We start from the raw sequence: 16,718 nt of genomic DNA, 5'->3' as shown, positions 1-16,718 counted from the left end.
GGAGCCTGCTTCGGATTCTGTGTCCCCCTCTCTCTCTGCCCCTCCCCCACTCATGCTCTGTCTCTGTCTCAGAAATAAATAAACATTAAAAAAAATTAAAAAAAAATTTTAATTATTATTATTTTAACGTTTATTTTATTATTTACTTATTTATTTGTTTTTAAGATTTTATTATTTTTATTTTTATTTATTTATTTATTTATTTTTTTAATTTTTTTCAACGTTTATTTATTTATTTGGGACAGAGAGAGACAGAGCATGAACGGGGGAGGGGCAGAGAGAGAGGGAGACACAGAATCGGAAACAGGCTCCAGGCTCTGAGCCATCAGCCCAGAGCCTGACGCGGGGCTCGAACTCACGGACCGCGAGATCGTGACCTGGCTGAAGTCGGACGCTTAACCGACTGCGCCTCCCAGGCGCCCCAAGATTTTATTTTTTTTAAAAGCTTCGAGCTTTTCACACAGCAAGTCTCCCTGTTCGAGGATGAGGAAGTGGGGCTCAGGACCTTGGGTGGCTTGCCAAGCTCACCTGCTGGTTGTGCTGGCTTCCGATGCCCGGCTGGGCGCTGGTCCTGTGCTGGGCCGGGCACGGGGCAGGTGGCTCCGGGCTGGGCTGGGTGTGCCCGGACGGGGAGCCTCTCATCCGTCCTGGGAGATGTGAGGGGGGCAGACACCCGGGCAGGAGGGACCAAAGTCCTCATGTACGGCCTTGGGGGAGTTAATGTGTAATATTCTAGAATATAAACTGGGCTGTGAAGCGTGATCTTGAGCGCAGACCTCCAGGAGTCACCGGGAGCCGCACCGGGAGCTGCTACCATGTCGGTGAGGATGCCAGCTTGCCCACTGCCCACCTCCTCCGTTTCCCACATCTGTGCTTCAGTGGGGCAGCTGGTGGGGGGCGGGGGGAGCGCAGCTGGAGGAAAGCCACTGCCCCTCTCCGGGCCTCGGTTTCCCTGTCCGTAGACTGACCAAGTCGGACAGACGGTGTCCACAGCCCTCTAGGGTAGATGTTCTCCGCTCCCTCCACCACCACCCTGCAGGGGGAGCCGAAACCTACCTCTTCCCCTCTCTAGACTCCGTTTCTCATCCGTAATAATAACTGCCAACATCTACTGGGCTTTAACGTTTTTTTTTTTTAAACGTTTATTTGTTTTTGAGAGACAGAGAATGAACAGGGGAGGGCCAGAGAGAGAGGGAGACAGAATCTGAAGGAAGCTCCAGGCTCTGAGCTGTCAGCACAGAGCCCGACGCGGGGCTCGAACTCACAGACCGTGAGATCATGACCGGAGCCGAAGTCGGATGCTTAACCGACCGACCCACCCAGGCGCCCCTATTGCGCTTTATAAAGATGAAGAAACTGAGGCTCAGAGGTTAAACCACCCAACATTACGACCCGTACGTTGCAGGCGTTTGAGTGGATCCTCTTTGCAATCTTTGATTCCAAACCTGGCGCTATCATAGCTTGCTGTGTGGCTTCAGATAAGTCACTCTACCTCTCTGAGCCTCAATCTCCCGCATTTGTGGAATTGGATCACAATTCCTCTGAGGATTAGACAGTGTCTTAATTTCCGGTGGCTACTGTAACAATATTCCCTTACAGTTTTGGGGGGTGGAGGCCTGAAATCAAGTGGTTGGCAGGGCATGCTTGCTCTGAAGTCTCCAGGGGAGGATTCTTTCTTGTCTCTTCCAGCTTCTGGTGGCTGCCGGGAGTCTGTGGCATTCCTTGGCTGTAGCTGCACGACTCCGATCTCTGCCTCTGTCTTCGCATGGCCTCTTCTTCTGTGTGTCTGTGCTTCCGGGTCCACGTTTCCCTTTTCTTTTTCTTTCTTTCTTTTTTTTTTTTTTGAGTGTATTTATTTTGAGAGAGCGCGCGCGCACAAGCGAGCAGAGCGAGCATGAGTTGGGGAGGGGCAGAGAATCCCAAGCAGGCTCTGCGCTGTCGGCTCAGGCCCCGATGAGGGGCCCGAACCCGAGAACTGTGAGATCGTGACCGGAGCCGAAGTCAAGAGTTGGACGCTCAACGGACTGAGCCACCCAGGGGCCCCTCTCTTCCCTTTTCTTATAAGGACGCCAGTCACATTGGATTGAAGGCCCACCCTAAACAAATCTTAAGTTGATTACATCTGCAAAGACCCTCTTTCCAGATAGGTCGCATCCGTAAGTTTCAGGTGGACGTGACTTTTTGGGAGACGCTGTTCAAGCCAGTCCCTGTAAGGTGCAGGATGTGACCGTGACTGGAGGGGTCAGTGTGGCGGGGATGATGCACTCCCCACCCCCTGCCTCCCAAGGGCAACTTTGTGGCCCAGAGACCTTCCCGTCTTTCCCCTTCTCTGGTCGTCCCATCCCTGCCCTCTCTTTCCTCCTTCTCCAGAGATCACCTAGTCCAAATATCCTACATTAATGATGGGAGAACCGAGGCCCAGAAAGGGAGGCAGCTGGCCCCAGGTCACTCAGCCAACCAGGGGCAGGGTCAGGACTCGATCCCTGACCACCGACTCCTGCCCCACTCCCCAAACTGGCTTTGCCCCCCGTCGTCTGTCTCAGACTTTGCTGAGTGAGGACGGGGATCCCGGGTCTGCACGCTCCCAGCGGCACCCTTCTCTGTCCAGAGGCCCCTGTCCCTGGCCTTTCTGGTGCTCCCGTCCCGTAGCAACCCCCACCTCTATCCTTGGGGGCTCTGCTCCTTCTGTTTCAGCCAGCCAGCTCCCAGGAGGTGGTAAGGGAATGGGGGTGCTCCTCCCTACACGGGCCCCAGCCTGACTGGTCCAGGGTCCTGGGGGGAGTGGGTGGGCAACTGGGGGGAGACGAGAAGACTCAGCCCGCTCACGATGTCTGGTTGTAGCCGTGTATGCGTCTCAGAGCGCCCATCTGTGACAGCTTGCTTTGTGGCAGGACATCTATGTTTCTGGTAACGTCTGAACATCTTTGGGAGGGGACCGGATAACCTTGTCTCTGAGCGGCAAACTTGTCTATCTGTGAGACGCTGGAGGAGAATTTTAACCCAGCCTGTCTGGTTCTCAAGACGGCAATCCAGCTGTCACACCAAGCGTCCCTCGGACGGGTGAGGCTCTCCTGCCTCTAACCCCCGTTTTCTCAAGGGTGGGGAGATTTTTCCCACCAGGGGGCATTTGGCCACATCTGGGGACATTTGCGCTTGTCACAACTGGCGGGGAGGGTGCTCCTGGCATCTGGTGGATACAGACTGCCAGTTCCACACCCTCGGATGCACGGGCCATCCCCACGACAAAGAGTCATCCCGCCTCACCGGTGTGGGGGCTGCTGGCTCCACTCTCCTGGGCTGCGCACAGCCTCTTTTCAGACCTGCCTTTTGAAATGTCCCGCCCCTGGGACAGCCGGGCAAGCCCGCCGTGTGTGTGTGCACACTGGATCGCCTTCCCCCTTGGTAAAAAGAAGACAGCTGCCGGGGGGGGGGGGGAGCATTGACTGTCCTCCCAAGGACGCTGCCCTTGGCTGTCAGCAAAGCGCCCCAGGCCTGTGAGTTTCAGGCGTGCGGGCTCCAGGAAAAAACCCAAAAATCTGTGAACAGAAATTGCACAACGTAAACGTGTTCTCCCACGGGATGTTTGAGATCTTCGGTACCTGCTGCGTGTGTCCTCTCCCTCCCACCCCCCACCACACGCCTTCCGAGCATGGATGTGGAAAAAGGGACATTTTGTAAGTGTTGGGTAATGAGCTTTGAAAATAGCTTCAAGGGGCGCCTGGGTGGCTCCGTCGGTTGGGTGTCTGACTCCCGCTCAGGTCGAGATCTCACGGTCTGTGGGTCTGAGCAAACCCACCCCGCCCCCCTCCCCGGGCTCTGCGCTGACAGCTCAGAGCCTGGAGCCTGTTTCCGATTCTGTGTCTCCCTCTCTCTCTGCCCCTCCCCCGTTCATGCTCTGTCTCTCTCTGTCCCAAAAATAAATAAACGTTGAAAAAAAAATAATTAAAAAAAAGAAATCTAGGCGCTGTTAAGGTCCTATGGAAAAAGGAGTGAGTTGATCATAACAGCAAGTAATCATAATGGTATCCGTCCCTCGATTTGCCTGTAGTTCATGCCAGCCTCTATGTCTGGGGCTCTGCAAACGTGACCTTGCCCGTCCCAACGGCCTGAAGGTGGGTGCTATTAACCTCAGGGCCCCTGGCAGTGTCTATCACAGAAGGGGCGGCTTAGCACTGGTTGTGAATGGATAAATCAAATGAGCCCATTTTATAGATGAGGAAAGTAAGGTCTGGAGAGGGACTTTGATAGGACATGTCAAGACATGTGACTTACAGAGCTTTATAGTTCCTGGTTTTGGATGGGCCAAGCCCTGCATGCCTCTGATACAATCACTTTCTGTTAGTGAAATGGCTCCAAGGTTTTGCAGAAGCTGAACACATCCTCATTTGGGGGGTTCTGCTAAGGGTGCCTTCATCACCTGAACCTATTTGGGAACTGTAAGGTCAGCACGGACCACAGTACCCACTTCACAGATGGGCATACTGAGGATCCCCCAGCTGGGCCCCATGTGTCCACATTCAGCTGTTCTCATCAGGCTGGGTGGATGAGAGTGAAGCAAAGCAGGGAAGAGGGAGTTCTAGAAGGCTCTGACCAGCGCACTCTAGCTTTTTCCCTTCCCAGCTCAGTGCCCTCGAGGGTGCAGAGGGTGAACGAGACCTGAGGCCCCGTGAGAAGGTGCCGGTGAATGGGGGCCGCCAGCAGAAGGGCTCTGGGCATGTGCGTGATGTGCTTCTCCGTTGGCACAGGGAAATTTTGAGATCGTGAACATGGACATGAAGTTGGGCTCAACCCTGAAGATCAAGGGCAAGATCGCCAGTGACGCCGTTGGGTGAGCAAGGGGAGAGGCCGGGTGGGCCCGACCCCGGGGAGGGGGGCTGTCCACAGGCCTGGAAGGTGGGGGCAGGCAGGGCAGCCTTGTGAGATGGTCACAAGGGAGAGCGACCTCAGGGGCCTTTTTTTTTTTTTTAAATCCTTTGCTCGTGCTCACATCCCTGCCATGCCCCCCGCTGGCTCCCCTCCTGTTAGGGGCCTGCCTTCACCTCCGAGGCTAGGTTTGGGGACCCCCAGAATTTCACAACTCGTGCTATTTGCTCAACTCCGTGGCCCCCAAAGACACTGAAGGGGGTAGGTAGGGAAGCCCCTAGAGATCTGCCCAGCCCCCTGTGGGTCAGGTGTCTCTAGGGAAAGCACAATTCCCCGCCCCCCCCCACCCAGCTGAATGGGCAGAGGCCAGCCTTTCACACACGTTACACCAGAGAAAGCCACCAGGGGGCGCCAAGTGGTCTCTTTTGTATCTTCTCCCTTAGAACTAGCCGCACTTCTAATTCCGTTGTTAACAGCTCGGCACTCTGGCTCTCCCGTGGGCAGAACACGGTTACAGAATTTCTTGGGACTGATCCGCAACCGCTTTTGGTTGAGGAGAGGCGGGCAGAGGCGTAGGGTAGGAGCCAAGAGGAAAATCACTCCTTTCTCCTACTTGGGTTCCCTAAGTATACGGTCATGATCTGAGCCCTCCCAGTGAAGGCACCCTATTCATGACTCAGAATGTTCTACCCTCAGGGACCTTGGCGGTCTGACCCAGGCTGTAGGGATCCTGTCAAAAGGTCACACGGCCCCTGATTGAATACCTGGAATGACAGGGAGCTCGCCACTTGAGGTTAGCCGTTCATGGCCAAACTCAGCGGATCTTCAGATACCTAAGGACAATTCTCTCCCCCAAGGACAGGTCCCCCGAACTCCTGAGATTGTCACTATCAGTCACCCTCCTGTCGAGAGCCTTAGTCCCTGTGCCAAATGGAATGACGCTCCAGTGCTGAGTCCGAGCAGGTTGTCACCTCCTTTGTTTTAAGGCACAGGCCTCTGTTAACACTTTTCTTTTGTGATTTCAGCTTGTGGTCAGCCAAGACCCCGCGACCCGAGCAGCTTTACCCAGGGCTGGCCCCTAATCCTTGTTACCCCCTTTCCCTGCAGATTTGCCCTTAATCTGGGCCAGGGGTCATCTAAAGTGGACCTGCATTTCAACCCACGCTTCCGTGAATCTGTCATCGTCTGTAACTCACTGGATGGCACCTGGGGGGAGGAGCAGAAGGATGGTCACATGTGCTTCAGCCCAGGGTCAGAGGTCAAGGTGAGGTCAGAGGGGAGAGGCGCCCGAGGAGGATGTCAAAGAGAGAGCCCAGGTGGGGGGGGGGAGCACCCTGGCCTAGACATGGGGTTTGGCACTGTTGAGGCCAACCCCGGGGCTGCCGTGGCCCATTTTCCAGGGCCTCCGGCCTCCCTGACACCCTCCCTCCTGCCGCAGTTCACCGTGACCTTTGACAATGACGGATTCAAAGTGAAGTTGTCAGACGGGCACCAGTTGACCTTTCCCAACAGAATGGGCCACAGCCACCTGAGCTACCTGAGCATACAGGGTGGGTTGAGCATCACCTCCTTCAAGATCGACTGAGCGGAGAGCACCTCACCGGAGTCAAAGAGCCCATTGCGGATTCCTGATCCTGAGCTCCCGCTCCGTCACAGATCAGCGGCCGCTGAGTCCCGGCTGCTGGCCAGCAGTTCCGGCCCCTGGGACCCTACTTCCCTCCCCTGAGGCTAAGACCAGACAAAAGAAGCCACCTTTACCTAGTCTTCCTGCGTCAGTGCTTGTGGTGATTTCCATAGTGCTCCCAGCAGCCTCATGCGACAGGGAAGGAAACTGAGGCATAAGGTCAGAGGGCTGCGAGGTGGGGGTTGGGACACGCTCCCAAACACCTCTAAGCACCCGCTGCAGCCTCTCGGTCCCCAGTTATCACCGGGGCAAGTGATTCGTGATTACGGAGGGGGGATTACGGAGCAGGCCCCCCGTTCCGGGCACCTGGGCCAGGGGCTGTTCCAGGAACTGTAGATAAGGGCTTCCACCTGGGCCTCTTATCGCTGGAACATTCATTCCAGCCTGGTTACTCATTACCCCCTACTTTGGCCCCTCCCCTCGCTGGGGGCCCTGGGGGTGTGGGTTTGAGGGGGGGGAAGAGATTCTTTGGTTTTCCAAACCCGATACTGAAAGTATTTTAAGCAGGTGGAGCTGACTTTGTTCTCCCAAGTCCCCAAGCATCTTGCAGGACGCCTTTTATCAAAAAGCCTTTTTTAATCAGGACCCAGAAGCAGGTCTGGGGTGCACAGGAAGGTGGGATTCCTCCCCTGTGAGGTCGCACCTGACTTTTCTCTGGGGTTGGAATGTTGGGGAAGCAGCCTTAGCAAGGGCTGGGGCTCTGAGGGGTGCAGGAGGGACCCTGCTGGGGGCAGCTCTGGGATGAGCTGGGGCAGGACGTCCCTTAGGGAGAGGAGACAAAGGCCCTGTGTGGTATGCTCCCCGCCCCCCCCCCCCTCAGCAAGGACAGCTTTTCCAGCACAAAGGCTATACTGTGAGGTTGGGCTCTCCAGCCAGTGGGGTTGGCAGAGGGTGGGGGGTGAGCCTAAGGAACGGCCCTGGGTCCAGAGTGGCAAGGGGCTAGGTAATGCAGCCCAGCAGGGCCCACGGGAACACCCAGATCCCAGAACAAGCCTGGTCTCCTCCGGCCTCCCTCCCATGTCTGTCCTGCAGAGGCGTGGAGGGGCTTGGGGGCAACTGGGTTCTCCCATCTATCGTGGGCAGGACCTAGCTATTCGGTGCTGGCTCTGCACTGTTCATGGGCAGTGCCCTGAGCCCTGGCAGGGTCCTGAGCCCACGGCCAGCTGGTCACACCTTGACTTCATCGTCCTCCTCAGCATCAGCAAACTCAAAGGTGTTTGCTTGCACCGTGCTGGGCACGGGGGCCCTGCTGCCCGCCTGGGGTGCCCCCCACTCTTCGTCCAGGCTCTCCCAAGAAGCCCGAGCCTGGGGCAGGACCCCCGCTAGCTCTCGCCGGGTATCGATCTCAGTATAGCGGTGGCTACCCTGGCCGCCCCCCCAGCCTGCTCCCCAGTGCCTGCTAGGGGCCGTGTCAGCAGGTATACGGGGACACTCGCCCACCACACTGGCCCTCACCTCAGCCAGAGGGCTCAATCCAGCAGTCACCCCATTGGGGCAGTGTCCACGTGGTTGGGGGTTTGAGGCAGGGGCTGGTGAACTTGAAGCAGGGGCTGGGGTCGTCTCAGCTGCAGAGGCTTCCGAAAGGCTCATGACCCCCAGCAGCTCGCTGAGGAGAGATGGCCCCAGGTCGAGGTCCAGGCGGAAGGACAGGAGGGAGTCAGAGCGGCGAAGCTCGGGCTCGGAGGGGAAGGCACTATCACGTTCTCGGTCACGAGGCTTTTCCGGGCGAGGCAGGCGGGAGATAGTGCAGAACCCGGAGTCCGGGCCTAGAAGAATGGGGAGAAGGGTCATAGCTGGGGTCCCTAACCAGGAATCGGGGCAGGGAGGGCCAGGACCGACCCTAGCTTGCTGTGTGGCCTCTAACACGTCACTCTCTCATCCGGCCTCAGATTCTCCCATCTTTCCAATATAGCGAACCCTGAAGTTTCTCACGGGATCTTTCTATCAACCCAGAAGCTGAAAATGGACACAATTCTCATTCCCACTTTGCAGACGTAGAAAGGGAAGGCTCAGTCTGGGACCAGGGGAGAGGCTTGCCCAGGGTCATAGGGTCTGAAGGGGGCAGAGGCAAGCCTGGAGCTCAAAACGTCCTGACTCGCAGTCCCAACTGATGGCCACGGTCCTCTTGCATGACAGTGGCCGATGGCTGCAGGCGAACCCATAGTGGACGGGTTTGTGGGCACGGGGACGGAACTAGCAAGCTGGGGTCTGACTGCACAGAAATCACAGACTCAAAGGACAGGCGGATGCCCTGCAAAGGACCTCTGGTCCAGCCTCTGGCTCCAAAACTACCATGCCTGAGGCACAGTGTGGTCACTGTGGACCAGCCCTCAGCGGAGTTTTGAGCTGCGTTGCTGGGGGCGGAGCACCCGCGGAAGCCCCTGGCAGTGGGGCAAAGCCACAGGGCAGAGAACGGCCACCAGGTGGCAGCAGGGGCCCTGCTTCCCAAGGCGAGCTGTCCAGCGGAGCTAAGGTTGCACCTGCCAGTCCCCCACCACGGCCGGGAGGGCCCCCTGGCTTCTGTCCGCGTGAGTGGTTTTTCCAAATTTGTCAGGTTCTGTCCAAATAACAAAAACACAGCAACAGCCCCGATGTCCTGTCGCTGAGTCTTAGCAATGACCCTAATGGACCCATTACACATACAGGCCAGGATTGAGCCTGCAGAGGTCAGCCGGCATGCTGGAAACCGGGTAGAACCAGGATTCTAATCCAGAGCCCAGACTCTCAGTCTCGCCACCGTGTCATTCTGACACGAGGGGGCTGCTTCCGTGGAAGGGGACGGGCTGGTTCAGCCATGGGCCCGGACACAGGGAGGCGAGTTAGAGTCGGGGAGAGCTGGACCGCCCTCCCCTCCCCTCTCAACCTCAGCGCGCTTTGCGGAGTGAGCTGGTTTGCGACCCTTGTCCCCGCCCCACCCCCCCCAACCCCTTCCACGGTCTGGGGTTCGGGCCTGACCTCCACGGTGGGACCAAACTAACGCGGGGCAAAGAGCTCACTTGGTGGCTCGGCCGTCCCACCGAACACCCTGGGCCTCGGCACCTGACGAACGAGTGGCCAGCCCGGGCCCTCACCGTAACCGGAGTGGCCGTCTGTGGAGCTGGCAGGGTTGCGGTCGAAGGTGAGTTTGCCGACCACGAGGCTGTCGTAGGCGGCCTGGTTGAGCTGGGGCAGGGAGATGGCGTTCTTGATGATGGGGGACACGGCGGGCGGAGCAGGCGAGGGTGCGGGTGGGGAAGCCATCCGCCGGGGCGGTGCCCCTACCCTCCGCACCTGCTGTAGCTTCTTGGCCAGGAAGCTGCGGGGTGAGCGGTGAGTGCTCCCCGAGCTGCCACCGTGGTTGCTGAGGAAGGACGTGTCGCCGAAGACGTCCCCGCCGCGGCCCACGTGCATGGTGTGGCGGAAGTCGCCGAGTGGGGGGCTGATCATGTCTGCCGTCAGCCGCCTCTTCCCCTGCGAGCCGGACACCCAGCCAACCGGCGAGAGCTTGCCCAGGCTCATGGCAGGGGCTCCTCCGGCCCCCTGGGGGCCTGGCATCAGCTCCCGCTCTTCACGGTGGATGGTCCGGGCCCCCCCCTCCCCGGGGCCGGGGCTCACGATCCACTTCTCAGCTCCTTCCTTCCCAGAGGAAGGGGGGTGGACGGAGGCTGCTCCTGTGTGCTCCTGAGGTGCTGCCCCCTCGCCTGTCCCTGAGGCCTGGCTCCCGGCCCCGTGGAAACCGCTACGGATGCCTGTCCCAACACAGAGAAGGTACCAGATGCACCCTCAAGCGCCAGCTGCCCCTCTCTGCCCGGCGGTGGAGACCTGAAAGAAAGACAATGATGGTGATCCTGGGTCACACAGCGAAAGGGAACAAGTGACTATACCCACCAACCCCGATGGGGGATACCGCCCACGTGCTGAGCGGGCGCGCAGACGACACGCCGGACAATTCCGGGAGGAGGACGACGTTTAGGACCAGGCAAAGCAAACAATAGTGACACAGTAGGAATTGTGGCTGTTGCCTGTGAACAGGTATGGACCGGAGGGGGGCACGAAACAATTCATCGGGCTGCCCGCTTGAGACGTCTCTCTGTAAAAAGCATGAATGGTCCTTCTACGGAGGCCATTTATGAAGCACCTACTAAGTGCCAAGAAATGACCTGTTACTCGTGTCATTCACACGACACCCCGGAGGGAGGCGCTATTTTATTTTGTATTCTTTTATTTTATTTTTTTAAAGTTAACTTATTTTGAGAGCGAGCGAGCAGCGAGGAACAGAGAGAGAGAGAGAGAGAGAGAGAGAGGGAATCCCAAGCAGGCTCGATGCCATCAGTGCAGAGCCCGATGCGGGGCTCAAACTCACAAACCGCGAGATCGTGACCGGAGCCGGCGTCGGGGGCGCTTAACCAACTGAGCTACCCAGCCGCCCCGGGAGGCACTATTTTAGGGAGGAGAAACTGAGGCACAGAGAAGTGAAGTGACTTGCTTGAGGCTACATAGTAAAAATGGTGAGGCAGAGCCCTCCCGACCCAGAGCCCTTGAGCCCCAAGCTACATTCTCTTCTGCGGGCGCGTTGAGCAAATCACCTCCCTTCTCTGTGGGTGAAGTTGTCTTTCACTCGGAGAGGCCAGGAGGGAGGAGGTGCCTTGCCACAGGCTTTGTGCACTGCTGTGTAAACAGCCTGCGCAGAGGTTCCTTAGAACCCTCCGCCTTCAAGGTGCTTCCTGGAAAAAGGATCCTGTGGTCAAAAGTGGCTTTTTCCAGCTGCCTACTACATGCCTGAGCAGATTCAAGGCTCTGAGAAGGCCCGCAGGAAAGGCCTTTACCATAATTTTTCAAATTGACGTAGGAGCCTTGTTGTCAGGGAACAAGTTTTGGAAAGAGCTCAGCAGGTGCCAAAAGCGATTCCTTCCCCACTCCGTCCCCTCGTGATCTCCCCCACCTCCTCCCCAGCCCCAACCTTCTCTAAGCTTCTTCTGGTCTGACCCCATCCCTTCTAGCATCATAGAAAGTGCAGTCTGGAGGACACCTATGAGCCTACGGTCTGACCTCTGGTTTTCCTGTGGCCCACAGAGGGTCCAAGTTTGCTCCAGGTCCTAGCAAGAGAGCTAGTTGAGACTCGAACTCAGAGCCTCTGACTCATGGCCCTTTGATCGGCCCCTGGAGCCCCGTCTTGTCTCCCTAGATTGGCAACACACTCTGAAGGTGGGGCGGCTGCCTGGATTTTCCTGCCTTCCCCCCTCCCAGCACCCAGCCTGGGCTCCGCACCGGCCAGGTGCCAAATCAACAGGGGTTCAATCACAGGGGATCTTAGTGATGACCTTCATACCAAAGGATCACCCTTTGCCACCTTCCCAGTGAGGGTAGGTGGGGGATTCAAAGGCCTCGCAGGGTGACCTTGAGCAAGTCACTTACCTCCACAGGTGTGGGGCCTCAGCTGATAAAAGCTGATAAGACCTAGATGCGTGCCTCAACTTTTTTTTTTTTTCCGCTTGTTTTTAAATACCGCTGCCACCTCCAACATACAAAATCTCAATACTGCCCTTTGAATGTTATTTGAAATTCAAAATCGGTTAAATAACAAGATAAAAAACAAAGAAAGCAATAAAACAAAGCTAGCTTTGTTCTCGGACTGCATTCTCGTCCCTTCCCACCATCTGATCCAACCCCCAGCCGTAACTCCTCCCCCTCGGGGGGGGGGTGTCTGAATCATCCCTTTCCCCGGCACCCCCAGCACCAAGAAGTCCTCGTGGAATGTTTGCTGAAGTTACGAAGCACTCTGCAGTCGGCCACCCATTACATGATGTCATCCGACTCCAAAGGCCCCGCTGTTGAGGTCATGAGGGTGAGCCCATTTTTACAAGCAGAGCCGAGGTTCCGAGGGAAGGGACTTGGCCAAGGTCACCTGGCAGGTGCATGGCATGGGCCAGGTTTCCTAGCTCTGCAGAGACGACGGATGAATCTCTGGGCGGGAAAGGAACGGGCCGGGGGTGGGGGCGTCACTCCGAATGCCACGTGAGGGGTCACCGTGTCTGCCATGTGGCTACACCCACCTCTCTCCCAGCGTCCACCTTGAAGGAGCCACTCTTCTCTCCACCGAGAGGACTCTGGCCCCCACCTAATCCCCACGGCCACCTTAACTCTCGAGACCAGCTTCTCCTCCAATCTTGCGACGCTCCCACCTCCCCGGTGCCCCTGGGCACCTCTGAAAGGTCTCTCCTTACCTCTCCACCTTGCCCTGCGACAGAGAGACACTGCCGGGTGGTGGGGCCAAGGACAGGGCAGTGCTACTGGGGACCCGTTTTCCCACGTGGGAAACAATAACAGCATCGAAATCTGGTTTTTTCCCAAAGGAGCGGGAAGAGCGGAAGGTGCTGTAATTAAACCCCCAGGTCCCGGAGTCAGGCGGCCCCGGTTCAAATCCAGCATATGAACACGAGCATCTCTGACTCTGGGCGTCCTTGGTGGGAGCTCTTTGGCACCTGACACTGACTTCAGGGTATCGCTGGCAATCAGGTGTGTCCCATCTGGCCCTGGAGGAAGAAGGGCTCCAGGCGTCCTGGTGCAAAGCCTACCTCCCCTTACCAACCCAGCATTACTGCCTGTTGATGCTCATGACACCCATTTTACAGGTGGAAACGATGAGGCGTAGAAAAGGGGACCGACTTGCCCCGAGTCACAGAGCAAGAAAAAAAAAAAAAGTGGTGTGGCTGGCAGCCTCCCCAGGATTCTGTCACCATCACTAGTAAATGCCAGGGGAGGGATAGGACCACAGCGGCGGGGCGAGGGAACGGGGGAACAGCTGTGGCAGGAGGCAGTGCCCAGCTGCCGAGTTCCAGAAGGGCAGGCCTGGGAAGCAGGAGACGGAGCTGTGCGGATTCGGTGCCCGTGACCAGGCAAGAGTGGTCACCAAACGGCCTGGGTGTCCTAGCAGTCCTCATATTTACCCTACAGAAGACAGTCAGGCGGGGGCACTTGGTAAGAGGTTACTCAATGGTGGTAATGACGCAAGGACAGGGTTTGAGGCCGAGGGCAGGGACCACGCGTTAGGAGAGGCCAACAGGGGCCGCTGTGGAGGCACCTGTGGTTCAGAGGAGGCTGGGGGCTGTCTGACATTGGGGGAGGGGGCAGAGGCTGGGGCGGCTGCACCCCTGCGCTCACCTGGGGGTCACCCGCAGGTACTGGTGCCTGCCGGCTCACCACCTGTCATCCAGGAGGCCACTCACACGCACACAGCCCCTTCCCCACCAGTGTCCAGCTGGTTAACATCCCAGACCGCTGGACAGCGTGACGGTGCCTGGATGAGGGCTGCTATGGCCCTGGAATAAAACGTCAAGTACCTGGGGCCTCTCATACCCCTGGAAGGCACACCCCATCCCCCAACCCGGTCACGGTGGAGACATGAGCAAAGTGAGGCCAGAAAGGGGCAGCAAGTTGTTTGCAGGGGCAGCGCGGACCCTGGGACAGGACTCTGAGGGGTTAGATGGGAGCACCAGGGGCCATGGGGGAGTAAGAGGAAAGCTGGTTAGAGCCCAAGCCCTCCACTCGGTGAGGCGGGCGGGCGGCGGCCCAAGTGTCGCACAGTCCTGGGTTCCAGCCCCCGCAACGCGTTTGCTGCAGCCTCGGGGGGGGGTAGTCCCGCCGCCTCTCTAGGCCTCAGTTTCCCGGGCTAGCAAATGGGCTTCAAGCTGGGCGGACCTTGCGTGGTCGAGGCAAGAACAGAACAATGTCGAGGCCGGTCGAGATTGGAAGTCCGGGAAAGACTTTGGCCAGAAAACGTTCCCTCTGGGAGGCAAGGAGTTCGGATGGGGAGGGTCGCTCCACGGGGGAGGGGAGAAGGGACAGCCGGCTGTCGTGGCCCGAGGGGAACCGGACGGGATGACCTCATCTCTGCTCGGCCTGGAATGCGGCGGTTGGGGAGGGGGCAGGGTGCCTGGTCCATCTCCCCTGCGGTCCCTCCCGCCCCCCACTTCCCGCTCTCCGCGCCGGCCTCGCCAAGGGGCCCGACATTCCGGCACTTTCGCCCCCTCCCCGTTCCTTCCCTTCCTTTCCCAGGGCAGGAAGGAGCGTAGACGGCCCTCCGCGCGCCCCCTCCTCCCGCAGCCGGCTTTACCGCTCGCCCGCTCCAGTGCTCTGCGCCCCTCGGCTCGCCCGGGACCTTGCAAAACCACCCCCAAACTCGGAGGGTCTCCGCGCCCTGCGCGACGGGCCTTCCTGTTGGCACCCGGGGCGCCTTGGGCAGGCTGGCCTCCTCCCTGCCCCCCCCCCCACTCCCCGCCCCGGTCCCCGGGAGCCTAAGAGGGTGCCGGGTCCCCGTCCCGCCGGCGTCCACGCCCACCCGGGGGAGGGGGGCGCTGTTACCTTCGCTCCGCGAGCCCCGGGGGCCCGGGGGGGGCCGGGGGCCGAGGGGCGGGCGCGTCGGCCCGGGCGGCGGCGGCGGCGCGTCCCGGCGCGCAGCCCGGGCGAGTGGCTGGGCCGGTCTGCGCCGCCCTGGCCGCGGGCTCCGCGGGCTGGCTCCGGGGGCGGGGGCGGGGTGTGGGCGCGCTCCCTCCCCGCGCCTCGCCCCTCCCGCCTGCGGGCGGGGCCGGGCCCCCTCCGGGGCACCGATCGGGCCGCCCCGAGTGGCGGCGGGAGCTGGAGGGGGGCGGCGGGGGCGCCGGGCTGGCGGGGCGGGGAGCCGCCGAACGTGCGGGGAAGCCCCGGCGAGGCGACTCGGGTCGTGTGCGGCCACCCCTCCCCCACCGGCGCCCCGCGTGGCCTTGGGGCTCCGGGACCTGACAACTCCGGCTTCTGCGCTCTCCAGCCGCTCCCTGTGGGAGTTTGGGAGAACCCAGAAGCCCGCCCGGGGCCTTGAATGCCGGAAAGACTCGCCTGGACCCTGAGCTCTCCACGCTGGGATGCCCGCTGTCTTTCTCCCGGTCCACCTGGCTCTCAATCCTCTACAGGCCACAGGGGTGTCGGGGGCGCAGACCACAGCAGGCTACTTCCGGAGTGGTGGGTGGTGTGGTGGTCAAGGACGGGGGCCCTAGAACCCCACAGCCTGGTTTCCCAGCCTGCCCTAGCCCCTGCTTAGCCTTGCTGTGCCTCGGTTTCCCATCCGAAAAATAAGATAGTAACAGTAGGCATCGGATGTCACGTTCTTAAGTGCTCTCTGCTCTGTCAGCACCTAGGAGGCTTGCGGAACAGGTAGATGAGACCACACCTCAGACGGATGGGTGCAGAAAGCATTATTGAGCACCCCCCCTCCCCGAAACCCCACCCAGGAGGGGCAGGGGACAGCTATGCACAGGCACCTGTGTCACCCTCAAGGAGGGGAGACAGGGCTCTGATCCCTGCCTCAGGTTTTTTTTTTGCCCTCCTCGGATACTCCCCTCAGACTGTGAGCTCCCTGGGGACAGGCAGAAAATCCTGGGGGCTGTCCTTGCCCGGAGACACCCCTAACAGCCTGCAGGGGAGTGGAGGGGCCCGACAAGTTTTCCCAGAGAAGGTGATACCTGACTTCAGCTGTAAAGGACACATAGGCAGGGGGAGGGCCGTAGGAGTGCACACGGCTGTGTCGTGTGGGGAGCCAACCCAAGCAAAGACTCAGAGCTAAGGATCCACATGGAGGAGGCAGGTGCGGCTGGCGGAAAGCCTCTGAATGCTGTCCTGGCTGGAGACGAGAGCCATATTGACACACAGGGGGAGGAGACAAGGTTTGGCTGCTCACGGAGCGCTGGGCCTCTTTCAGTGGTTCCCCGAATGCTCAGGCCACCCAGGGACGGGGTTATTTCCCCAGCTAGAGAGATGGACAGATGGGGAAACTGAGGCACAAAGAATTCCGGCACTTGTTCAAGTGGCACAGCTGTGGGACTGAGACGCCCGTCGGTCAGAGCTCAGGCTTGGAGGGGCTTTGTCCTGGAGAGAATCGGGGATGGTCTCAGGGGTGCTGCAGAGCATGGGTGAGGAAGAAGGGCAGGGATGGTGGGGAGCACAGTCAAGGGCTAGGAGAGAACTTGGGCCAGGTGTTGGGGGCTTAACCTTGGGCCAGGTGTTCAGCCTCTCCCCGGCCGGGATGGGGAAGCCAGCAGGCGGCATGAGTCCGATGTGTATTTGTTTTTTGTTTTTTAACATTTATTTTTGAGAGACAGAGAGAGACAGAGCAGAAGCAGGGGTGGGGCGGAGAGAGAGGGAGGGGACACAGAATCCGAAG

The 16,718-nt window shown here is 59.1% G+C and overlaps 2 protein-coding genes across 2 annotated transcripts; one reads left to right on the top strand and one right to left on the bottom strand.

Annotated features, from left to right (window-relative positions):
• Nucleotides 1–708: 708 nt before the first annotated feature.
• LGALS2 (galectin 2) lies at nt 709–6,634 on the top strand. The gene is made up of 4 exons (XM_030320562.1): nt 709–821; nt 4,746–4,828; nt 5,971–6,127; nt 6,302–6,634. Exons 1-4 carry the CDS (start codon nt 816–818, stop codon nt 6,446–6,448), a joined length of 393 nt encoding a protein of 130 aa, XP_030176422.1. The 5' UTR covers nt 709–815; the 3' UTR covers nt 6,449–6,634.
• Nucleotides 6,635–7,103: 469 nt separating this feature from the next.
• On the bottom strand, nt 7,104–14,920 carry CDC42EP1 (CDC42 effector protein 1). The gene is made up of 3 exons (XM_030320561.1): nt 14,888–14,920; nt 9,619–10,348; nt 7,104–8,313 (listed from the first exon to the last, which is right to left on the bottom strand). Exons 2-3 carry the CDS (start codon nt 10,079–10,081, stop codon nt 7,715–7,717), a joined length of 1,062 nt encoding a protein of 353 aa, XP_030176421.1. The 5' UTR covers nt 10,082–10,348; nt 14,888–14,920; the 3' UTR covers nt 7,104–7,714.
• Nucleotides 14,921–16,718: the final 1,798 nt, after the last annotated feature.

This window comes from Lynx canadensis, chromosome B4 (assembly GCF_007474595.2).
Source record: "Lynx canadensis isolate LIC74 chromosome B4, mLynCan4.pri.v2, whole genome shotgun sequence".
NCBI classification, from domain to species: Eukaryota; Metazoa; Chordata; class Mammalia; order Carnivora; family Felidae; genus Lynx; species Lynx canadensis.
The sequence above is the reverse complement of the archived record's forward strand: the minus strand, read 5'-3'. Positions and strand labels throughout refer to the sequence as shown.

Excerpts from the sequence above, each read along its gene's own strand:
- LGALS2 (XM_030320562.1), top strand. Across the intron at positions 4,829-5,970 it reads ATCGCCAGTGACGCCGTTGG|ATTTGCCCTTAATCTGGGCC; the intron begins GTGAGCAAGGGG and ends CTTTCCCTGCAG. Across the intron at positions 6,128-6,301 it reads GCCCAGGGTCAGAGGTCAAG|TTCACCGTGACCTTTGACAA; the intron begins GTGAGGTCAGAG and ends CTCCTGCCGCAG.
- CDC42EP1 (XM_030320561.1), bottom strand. The coding sequence starts at position 10,081 with ATGCCAGGCCCCCAGGGGGCCGGAGGAGCCCCTGCCATGAGCCTGGGC. Across the intron at positions 8,314-9,618 it reads AGACGGCCACTCCGGTTACG|GCCCGGACTCCGGGTTCTGC; the intron begins GTGAGGGCCCGG and ends CCATTCTTCTAG.